Raw genomic sequence first — 12,500 nt, forward strand, 5'->3', positions numbered from 1 at the left:
GAAAGCTAGAAAACTAATTGCTGTTTATTTTTAAAACTTTTATATTTTGCTTTTTAACAAGTTTTTCATGTAAAATAATAAATAATGTATTTGGTTGTTTTCACTACCCCTATTAAAATAGTCTGCATTTTCGTTGGATTCTCTGAATTGTGTATTTAAACCAGATAGTTTATTTCCTGATGAACTTTTATTATCAACACTCCAAAAGTTTGTTGGCTAGTGCATTTTTGATTTATTTAACTTTTTAACGAAAATTTTAGAAACCTATTTATAACATTTTTTAAAGTTTTGAAATACATTTTTTCAGACAAAGCAATTGTGTTCATTATCTCTAGTATTTTGTCAAAACATGGAAAGTTGGGCAATATAATGGAAACAATTTCAGGCATTTATTGTAAATACATTTATAAAAGAAACCATGGTATTCTTTTATTTAAATTCTGTCATTACAAAATTTATTAATTAAGTAAAATGTTTTACAAATAAATAGCAATTTATTTTCTGATTTTCCTATAAGCATTAGGAAAAAACGTCAAATATTACAAAAACATTTTGAAAAGCTTAAATACATGAAAACAAATAAAGGTTAGAAAAAAAAATTAACTAAGTTTCTCATGGTTAGCATACATAACAAATTAGTTTCTTAAAAATCTTGAATAAATTGCATTTCAAAATGTACCATTATTGTTATAAAATTACAAAATTGTTGCAAAAATTATAATATGCTTTTTTCCTCAACTTGCACCAAATTCTGCAGCTCAAAATAACAATTACCTTGAAAAAAAGAACAGAAAAGTTGCATAAAAATTACAAAATTTTTTTTTAATTTGATATCAGGTACAGTTTTTTTCCTTTTTTTAGTATTGGTTTCTATTTTCTTAGTACGTAAAATTAGTTTTTTGGCGCGAGTTATTGAAACACTTTAAAAGTTAAAAAATACAAACTGCCATGGTCAGTGTGAATAAATAAACTACTTTAAACGTGGACAAACGAGGCTTGCAATCGCACACACCTTCTGGGAAGGCTTGTTATTTGAAATTAAGTTTTCAAAATAAATGACTTTTATTTTTTGTTCAGATAAGAATAGTTGTACTATAAATTTACAATTAGTTATTAGTAAACATATTTGTTATTAGTAAATAAAAATTACTCTTATCGGAAATGTTTATATTGCTTAATTGAAACAAAAACTAATAGTCAATTATTTTGAAAACTTAGTTTCAAATAATTATATAACTTTTTAAAAATTGACCATTAAATTAACTTTTACAACAGATAAATTTTGAAAGACAAATTTTAAAATTATGGTAAAATAAAAAAAGATGAAATCATAAAATAAAATTTATTATTAATGAGTAGGTAATTTTTTAAAACTCATTGGTAAAAAAAAATGAGAAAATTACTTACAAGTTTCAAATAATTAACCTAATAGTGAAAATATTGCATCATCAAAACATAATAGTGTTGCCGTAATTTAGATTTTATGTAGAGGAATGCAGAGCAAAACTTTAGTTCAACTTAAGATTTGAACTAATATACATTCATAAATTTACAACAAATATTAAAATGTAAACCCAAAATGTAAAAAACATTATCAGAGATCATCTAGGTTATATTTAAAAAATCCAGAAAACATAAAAAAAAAAAATTACGGAAACAATAATAACCATATTGTCTTGACATATTTTATATTCATATTTGTCTTAATTTAACATTAACGTATTGAGTTTCCCAATTTTTTTGAAACTTTGTTTTTTCATGGCTAATAACTTATAAAGTTTAAAAACATATACATCATTGGCCATAAATTAGAGCTCACTTTTTTTTTTTTATAAAACATTAATTCAAAATAAAATGAATTGAAAACAAAACATTATTTATATTTCATATTTTAATATTATAAGTAAAATCTATATACATTATGGAAATCAAAAAAATAAATTTAAACATAATGGTCTTGATACCAAAAATTGAAAAATAATGAAACATATTATATTATTTTGAAAAAAAGATTGGACAAAAGGTAAGGTTATATTTCAAATATTATATAAAAACAACAATTTACAAATGGAAAGCCATAAAAAAAAAGCATTCTAAAATTATGTAGAACCTCCTTTTTCATGTAAGCATTGGTTTACTCTCTTTGGCATCCAATTTACAATATTTTGAATTATTTCTTTAGGCACATTGTCAAGCAGTTTCCTTATTTCAATTTTTAATTGCTCAACATTTAAAATTTCGATTTTTCTAAGATTATGATCTAACCATGACCATAAATTTTCTATACAATTTAAGTCAGGGCTGTTAGCAGGCCAAGACATAATCGATATTTGGTTTTCGACAAACCATTGTTTGCTGTATGGCATGGCAAACCATCTTGTTGATATATGATATTACTGTTTTCTTCTTTAAGTATATCAATTGAGGGAAGAAGGCAATTATCTAAAATTTCAATATATCTATCAGCATTAAGTCTAACTTCAAATAATTGATAGCATCCAAGTCCTGCATAATTCATGCAGGCCCAAATGCCTATACTCACACCACCTTGCTTAGTTTGTTTTAATGTACAATTCGAATCAAATCTCTCTTAAGGTGATCGCCTTAGCATAACACGGCATTTTTGCATATATACCTCAACATTCATTTCGTCAGAGAATATAACATTTTGCCACTAGCAATCAGGCCATTTTTTATGTTGATTGCACCATGCAATCCTTGCTTTTTGCTGTTTCTTTGAAAGTCTTGGCTTCTTGCATGCAGATTGCCACATATAACTATTTCTATGAAGAATTCTTTTAACAGTTCTTGAACTCACTTTTATTGCAGATGTTATTTTTAATTTATGGCAGAGAGCACTTGACGATAATTTTCTGTCATATTTCATTAAACGAATTAATAAACGTTCATCTCTTTGTGTTGTTACAGCTGGCCGATGAGATCGTTGCCGATCCTTAATGTCACCTGTTTCAGTAAAACATTTTAAAATACGTGCAACAATTGAATATGCAATATTTAACTTATTTGCTATTTGACCATTAGATAGTCCTTGGTTTTGAAGAAAAATTGATTCGTAACATGTTTTTTCAGAGATTCTCGACCGTGATTTTGGAGTTTCATGCTGTATTTCTTTGCTCAGTTTGTAACTTTTTTATTATTAAATTTATTCGTGTTTTTATTAGTACTATTTAAAACAAAAAACAAAAAAATATCAGAAATAATAAATGCAAATGATATTAAAACCAAAATTATTAAAAAAAATCATGAATATATTACTTAAATTTTTAAAAAAATAAAGCAGTAAGCCCTAACTTTTGAACAACATTAAAAATAAAAATTTTATAGTAGCTGTTATCAAATTATTTATAATTAGGAGTACAAAATAAATTTTAAGGAAAACACATGGCAATTAAACAGTAAACATGATAATTATTATTTAATACTAATAAAATATTGAAAAAGTGTAATAGTTTTTAAAATAATTTCAATCAAACAGGATTTAAAAAAAAAAAAAAATAATGAGCTCTAATTTATGGCCAATGACGTATATTGCAAAAATATCAATTAAACTTGTATTTTTAGAAGACTTTTTGGAAATCCGGAAAAACTAAAAGCTGAAAAATATATTTGGAGTTGCGAATATACTCAGAAAAAGATAATCTCTGAATTATATATAAACAAACATATAATTATATTGTTGGATGCATACTAAATATACATATAAATGTATTATTTAGTATACATGACTGCATAAAAAAATGAAAGTTCATTCAAGAATAGAACATTCTAGAATAGAATACTCATTCAGACTTTTAATGTACAAATTTAAATTAAGTACTTTTAAATCCATTCAAAAGATAAATTTTACCCTCAATTTTAGGCCAGGATTTTAATCTTGATTTTAAGATAACATTATCACTGATTTTGAATACAAGTTGTTAAAAAACAAGCAAAAAAAAATATTATTCGAAAAAAAAAAAAAAATTACCTATTTGCTTTTTGACTTTTTTTTATAAAACCAGAACTATCTTGATCAATAACTACCAGCTGTACACAAAATACAAAAAAATTATTTTAATTGATGAAATTTTTTAAGGTAAGGAAAACTAGTAAGCATATGGTGATCTATATACAAATAATATATATGCATATATATATATATATATATATATATATATATATATATATATATATATATATATATATATATATATATATATATATATATCATTCATAATTATTCGAATTACTATTAGATAACTTATAAGTATTTTAGTTAAAATAGTTTGATAAAAATCATAAGAACAATAAAAATGCTAAATTGATCAAAGCATCATAAAAAATGAACCATCAATGACAGTAAACGCAGACTGACATGTTAAAGTTTTATATCTTTGGTTTCAAGATAAGATTGTTTGTCTGAAAAAAGAATCTTTAAATTTATGATAAAATTGTGTGTATTATTGACTGTAAAACATGGTGGATGTAGTGCTAAGGTGTGGGGCTGTTTTGGTTAGAATGCCATGGGTGACTTTGTGAAAATAAAGGGGGTAATGGCAAAAGTAGCCAACTTGTACACTTAAACAATTATGCTACAACTTTGAAAAGATGAATAAATTGACTTGAAGCTTAAACCTAAAACAAATTTTTCAAAAACTTGTTCAAGTTATTTGACTGAGTTTGAGAACAATCAAATATTAAATAAATAATTTAGACGGGAAGTCCAACTCATTTTATTTAATATTTGATCTTTTTAACATTTAAATCATAAGATCTCTCTCCGATCAGATTTTTATAGGAGGAATTAATAGTAGTATCTAAAACTAATGCCTAATGATGCATAAAATGGAGCACAAAATTGATTTTGATAAACTGGATAAGTCGTTAAATAGTATGCTAAGAATATGTATAGTGGTTATTGTCGCTAAGGGTGATTAAAAAGCAAGTAAATTAAAAATTAATCTAATCAGACTTTATATTATTCTTTTTGTAAACCTAATAAAAAGAAAGATAACATATAATTCAGGAAGACTTTGCTTACAGTTTCTTTCTCAATAGTAAGTAAAATATGATATCTTATATAGAAAAGTACGACAACTCGAATAATTATGTATGGTAGTGGATATATATTTTCTTTTTTTTAAACATCTTTGCTTCCAACAAGGCTGCAAGCAACCATTAATTAGAGTTGGAAGTTACTGGAAGAGAAAAGATTAAGATTGTAGAGCAAGATAACTAATGACAGACGATTTGAAGGATTGCAAATTATATGAATCAGGAAATCAAGATGAAGGAAGCGAATTCCAAAGAACTGATGTTTGAGGTAAAAAACAAGAGTATTTAGAGTTTTTGGAGCACTTAGAAACAGTCACAGAAAAAGGATTAAGCGTAATTGAATGGCGAGAATATGAGAATGAAATTTAGCAGATGGCACAAGAGACACCAGCTCTTGTGCAATCTACTAGAGCAAATGGTTGGAGGTTGGCTGCAAGAGCAATTCCAACTATGTCTATAATTCGTTTTTGCACTTTGTCTAAAAGAGAATGAACATAATTAGAAGGTCCGCCACAGATATGGCTACAGTATTCCAGACAAGACCGGATTTAAGATTTATAGAGATGAAGAATAGAATCCAGTTTCCAGGAAAGATTGGAAGTAAAAATTGGTTTGCCAGAAAGATTAAAAGTAAGAGTTGGTTCCCAAGAAAGTTTGGAGGTAATAGTCAATCCTAGAAGATAAAAGGTAGATCTCATCAAGTACATTACCATTCATAAATGTAGGAAGATCTAATTTATTGTGATAACAATTGGCTGAAAAAAATGTATATCAATATATACAATATAAAGATACAGTATGTATAACAGGGCAAAATTTAACGACCATATATTGCCGCCTCTTGGGCCATTCTTGAGACCTGCTAGAGGAGGGCAATTAACTATTGTTGATTTTTTATTAAAATTTAACAAGGGTTGTTTGCCCCCATAAATCAGATCTCAAAAACATTTGAGGGGAGAGTGGGGAGGTAATGTCCAACCATGAAATTGAGCCCTGTATTATATATATATATATATATATATATATATATATATATATATATATATATATATATATATATTAGGGGTATGACTAAAAATTTTTTTAGGCAATTTTTGGTTTCCCATGCCACTATGAGTGGAGAAATTACATTTTAAAACTGGAAATACCATTCGAAAGTGTTAAATCTTAAAAAAGTTCACCCTTCTAAGCTGAAAACTGTTTTCTCCCATTTACACTATGAGTCATAAAAAAACATGCTACTGAACTTTCTACCATAACTTTGTAAAATTTGGTCTGATGCCTAACAAAATTTCAGGTTTTGTTAAGAATTGAATTGCAGAAAAACATTCATCTGATGGCAACCCAATTCTAAAAACTGACTGTACACGAACACTCCAAACTTCAACAACAGAAAAATTGTCTGATTTCTTATATAGAAGTTAAAATTAGTTTAAAAATTCTAGGTTGAGACAATAAAAAAGAATTTAAAAAGTAATATTTTATATTAGTCAATTGTATTTGTTGTAATTGTATAGTCTTCCTTCAGATTTGAATGAGAAACTATGGGAATCAAATTTGGTGAGGTTTGAAACAGCCAAGAATTCAAGAAAGTATGCAGAAATTGTTGACAGTCTTGATCAAATGAACAAAATGCCAACAGAACAGCATATCCTGGACAGATTTAAGTGTTTGGCTGCAAATGTGAAAAGTAGACAGGAGAGAGATGTGATAGTGGTCAAAGAAGTAAAAATCTTATGGAAAAAACTGAATCTTCCAATTCAAAAAGACAAATCTACAGTGGAAAGAAAAATTGAGAATGTACTAAACAAGTATGAAAAAGACAGCAGAAAACCAGGAACGCAAGACTTTACCAACTTGTTCAACATAACTGATGAAAATGGAGAATGGTTGTGCCAGGAAGATAAAGCCTTCTATAATCTTCAGATGTCAACAAATGGTAGAGCTGGCTACTGCACCACAATTGAAGATACACAAGGAGTTCATCCTAAAAAACTAAAGTTGATTAAGCAAAAAGTCAGTCAAGATACTAAGGATGATTTAAGCAGTGAAGATGAAAAACATTTTAGCACTGAAGAAGAAAAACAAGATTCTGACAGTGGTTCTCAAGATTCAGAGGCTCCAACAACATGTAAAAGACAAAAAACTGATTATGCAAAAAATTTGGTGACAAAAGCAAAACTGAGTTCAAGAAAGGCACACACAGTCTGCAAAACTCTTGCAAAAGATGGAATTTCTATTCCAACTCCAAGTCAAAGTGGTGTTTACAAAGCTACAATGAAAGCAGGAGAAAAATTAAAAGAACATTTTATTGAAACTCTAAGAAACGAAAACTGGAGCTTGCACTTTGATGGGAAGCACATAAAGAATACAGAGTACCAGGTTGTAGTTCTAAAAAATGAAAATAGAGAAGTTAAACTAGCAGTTCTTGCACTAATCAATGGAAAAGGTGAAACAATATTCTATGGAATAAAAACTGTGCTTGATGAATATAAGCTATGGCCTGCAATTAAGTTAATAATTTCTGATACAACCTCTGCAAATACAGGAATCTGTTGGGTCAGTCACACTACTACAGAAGCATTTTGTTAAGCTTGGATTAGACAAACCTATTTATACTGGATGCCAGCATCATGTTCTTGATACATTACTAAAACATGTGATGAATGATTATTTTAAAGCAGCAACAACCTCGCCTAATGTCAATTATTGGTTCATTAGCAGAATAACAGAAGAGTACCAGCAACTGAAAGCATCTTTTGACAATTCTGGAGATGCTCTGAAGGAAGAAGAAGAAATTGTTTGGAGAGATGATATGGATTTCCTTCATCACTTGATCACTTGTTACAGACAGTTTAAGAAAACAGGATGCTTCCCTAAAGTAAATTTCAGAACTTTGCCAAATATAAGCAATGCAAGATGGGATAGCCGAGCAATCTATGCTTTGCTAGCTTATATTCTACTTCCAGAATTTCAACAGTCAGCCGAAGGTCAGTCATCATGTGACTTTATTAGTGGCACGTGGAGTGACATCTGGTTTTCTGGTCAGGTTTATAATCAGGATAACTACAATAATTTGGCAGCCGTTTGCAAAGATCACTCAAAGGAAATAAAGACTTTAAGGACTTTTTAGTCGGTTGAGCCAACTCCAATCCCAACTCAAAGGTCAAACATTTGTGCTGAACCTGCAATTAAAGTTCTGCAGGATTTACTTCTATTGTGCAAAAGAATTGAAAAAATTAACATTAAATTTCTTTTGACAAATGAACACTAAAACCTGTATGTTTGTATTTCTGATTAAAAAAAAACCATTTTGTACAATGTATAATTGTATATATTTTTATAAATTTGAATATGGGGGGTGACATTTTTTTAATTTTGATACTTGCCATTGGATTTTTCTTGATCTTTGCATTAAAACTCCACAAAAAATAACATGGGGATAGGGTCTTTGAAAATTGTCATATCCCTAAAATATATATATATATATATATATATATATATATATATATATATATATATATATATATATATATATATATATGCACACACACACATATATTTATGTATGCACACACACATACCCTCAGTCAATGTAGCAACACTCTGCTGCGAGTTAGGCTATTTGTCAGTCGATGTATGTACTGAAGACCCTGGCAGCAGACTATTTCAGTATGATGTCAGACTTCTCACCTAAATCAGCAGTATAAGATAAATATACAGACTTGGCCAGGAAGGCATGCAATTTCATGTCATAATATGACCACACTATTTGATTTTACTTAACTCGACCATGGTTGTTGATATGTTTTAAAAATTTGTTAAAAACGTTTTAAAAATGAAATAAAAAAAATCTTAACTTAACTATAAAGAAACTTAAAGAAAACTTATTGTTTAAGAACCAAAAAATTCTTCATAAAAAAAAATAGCAAAAAACAAAATAAAAATAACTTAACTAAAACTAAAATAGCAAAAATAAAATTAAAACTTAAATAAAATAAATAATAAATTATAATGCTAAGATTATCTAAATTACGTTTGAAATAAATAACTTTGAATCATTTATCTTTACTAATGTTTTTATAATATAATATTATGCAAAACCCTTTTTAAGTAACAACTTACAACTGACGATTGTTCAATAAACGCGCACGTTTAAAAATTTAAAAAAAGATTCTTAACAATTTTTTGCTTAAAAGTAAATATAAATGAATCGTTTATTTAAAAAAAATTAATATAATTTCCTTTTATTTAAAAACATTTCTAATAAAAAAAAAAACTTATACAAATATAAAATAATATATATTATTCATTAATGTTTTTATAAAAAATTATATAGTTTATAAAAGTTGTCCTTTGGCATTAGCTTTTTCAGGTCAAAAAGGAATCCCCACATTGACTTGTATTTAGAGAACTTGTTCATTCTGTCCTTTAAAGATTATTCAATTGTGTCAATAAGGTTCCCATTATTGAGACAGAGAGGAGGTCATTAGATGTTTTTAAGGAGTTTTCATCACACAAAATTTTGATGGAGAAAAAAAAGAATTTGCTAGCTTTGGCACTTTACTTAATGTATCTTCATGGGCTGCATCACAGTCCTTGTCTAGTTTTTTTCTTTTAGTATCTGACAGTTTTTTCAATATCTTAAAAAAAACAATATTCAATTTCAAATTTACAGTGTAAAACTTTAATTTTGTTTCTGGAAGCATAAATACTCCATAATGGAAAGTTTATAATTCATCGTTAAGGTCAAGAATAATTACAGTTTGCTACCATATTTATTAGCTTTGTTACAACAGTTATATAAACAATATTACAACAGTTTTATTAACTTCCTTTCTTTTTGGTTTATTTACGTTGTTCACACAAAAAAAAGATGAGTTCAGCGTTTTAATTGAAATTATTAAAAAATTAGTCAAAAAAAACAATGCAAACAAAACTTTACTATACACACTAAAAAAAAAAGGTAGAAATTTCTACCTTAGGGTAGGATATGTGATATACCCTTAGTAAGGTATAATTTTCTACCTTTTAGGGTTGAAAATTATATTAAAAACAATTATTTCTCATACAATTTTCTAACTTAGAGGTATAATTTTCTACCTTATAAGGTAGAAAATTATACCTTACTAAGGGTATATCACATATCCTACCTTAACTAAAAATTTCTACCTTTAATTTTTAGTGTGTAGCATAAATAAAAGAAATCGTTAAGAAAAAACTTCACAAAACAAACTTTAGTATAGTATAAATAAAAAAAAATCTTTAAATTTATTAAAAAAACAACATGTTTTAAATATATATTAAGAATTTTTTAAATAATTTTGAAATAGAATAATAAGTAAAAAAAATTTTGTACGTGCTCTAATAAATGACCAGGGCTGGTATTTGAGCTGGACAGAAGCCGGGTTTTTAGCTGGAGCTGTATAAATATTAGTGCATATTGATATGATATATAAAAATAAGTTAATATGCACCAATATTTATGCAGTCCAGTTCATAGAACCAGCCTTGGCTACAGTCAAATACTAGCCCTGGTCAGTTACTAATTTACACAACCTGAATTCTCTACTAAAGTCTGAAATTGTTTGGCACCCAAGATTATAAAGATACTTGATAAAGTTATGAACACTGCTAACGAAAAAAAATTTGTAACAGCACCCTCATGGACCGTGGCACCCGGCGCAGCATGCCCCAGTAGTCCCCCTCAAGGGACAGCCCTGTATATAACAATATATATATACTATATTTATAGTTTAACAAATAAAGTAGATATATATATATATATATATATATATATATATATATATATATATATATATATATGTATATATATATATATATATATATGTATATATACATATATATATATATATATATATATATATATATATATATATATATATATATATATATATATATATGTATATATATATATATATATATATATATATATATATATATATATATATATATATATATATATATATATATATATATATATATATATATATATATAGATATATATATATATGAGGGTTGTGATGTTTTTGAGTTCCCCCTTCCCCTCTCCGCCTCTGGTTAAAACCAATGCCGTGACATTGATTTTTAATCATCATTTTTTCAATCATCATTTTCAATCAATCAAAATTTGTTGACAGGCTCAAGGCCCAATATAATAAATATACAATGGGTAGAATAAAGTGGATTAGAATAAAACAAAGACTAACGCACTTGAATATAAACAAAATACAATAATAAAAAAAGAAAATAAATAAATAAAATGAAGATAAGAAATTAAAGTGTTATAAATTTAACTCAGCTCTCCATTTAATCATCAGTGGAGACTGCAAGAACCTGTCTAAGTTAACAAAAGCTTTTATGACAAGGTTCTCACTATTCTGAAGCAGTAACAGTGAGGAGTATTGCGGATAACAACATTAGGTGAATGGGCACTATGTTTCACAAATAATTCACTTGCACTGTTCCATGGTGGCTTGTTTAATATCAAGCGAAGTGCATTATTACATGCAACACATAGGCAATGGAATAATTATTTTCTCCAAAGATACCATAGCTGACATCCATAGATTGGGCTGCAAAAGGCATTAAATATCATGATCTTTGTTTGTATTTGTGTAGAGCTGAACTTTCTACGATGAGGTTAGCTTTAGCATACATAGAGCGCACGTGTTTTAAAATATCTTTGTCATCCTGCATATTGTTTGAGATCAAGTGACCCAGGTATTTATATTGACTAGTGTATGTGAGAACTATGCCAGATAATGTGAAACGAGGGCTATTTATAAGGGGTTTATAAATTTCAAAAAACATTATTTGAGACTTGATATTGTTATAAACTATATTATGCTTAACAGCATAACTGGAGTATAAATCAAGTAAAATCTGGAGACCTTTGGCTGAGGGTGCACACAGAACAATATCAGCATAAAGAAGGTGGTTAAAAAGAGAAGGACCCAAGCAACAGCCTACAGCAGTTTTATTGAGTAAAACACTAAGATCATTAATATATATAATAAAAAGAAGAGGAGACAGTACACCTTTTTGTTGCACTCCATTACTGATATTAAATGTTTTGGATAATATTCCACCCGAAAGGATCTGAGCTGTTTGACCAACATACCAGAGATAACTTTAGATAGTTTCGTAAATAGCGTATCAAAGCATCAAATTTTAATCATTTATGTTTATCTTATTTATTTTTATCCTAAAATAAAGAGTTGATTTAAAGGCACTTTTTTGAATACATGAATTTACTGGTGGACAATGTTAATTTAGCTACATTAAGAAAACTATGCTACTTAAGACTTTAATAAATGCTTTTGTTGCAAATACCATACTATAAGTAAATAATTATAAAAAATTGCTTAAAGTATTTTAAACATTTATTAACTATGTTTTAATAAGTTTAATTTTAGTAGTAA

At 27.4% G+C, this 12,500-nt stretch overlaps 1 protein-coding gene across 2 annotated transcripts in view; it reads right to left on the reverse strand.

Moving 5' to 3' along the window:
* Positions 1 to 12,500, reverse strand: part of LOC136086738 (solute carrier family 35 member F6-like) — a 145,425-nt gene that overhangs the window by 113,468 nt on the left and 19,457 nt on the right. For both annotated transcript variants that reach the window (XM_065809110.1, XM_065809111.1), the window contains exon 3: positions 3,989 to 4,047. In XM_065809110.1, coding sequence (XP_065665182.1) covers positions 3,989 to 4,047 — 59 coding nt within the window. The remainder of the gene's footprint in view (positions 1 to 3,988; positions 4,048 to 12,500) is intronic.

This window comes from Hydra vulgaris, chromosome 11 (genome assembly GCF_038396675.1).
Source record: "Hydra vulgaris chromosome 11, alternate assembly HydraT2T_AEP".
Lineage (NCBI taxonomy): Eukaryota > Metazoa > Cnidaria > Hydrozoa > Anthoathecata > Hydridae > Hydra > Hydra vulgaris.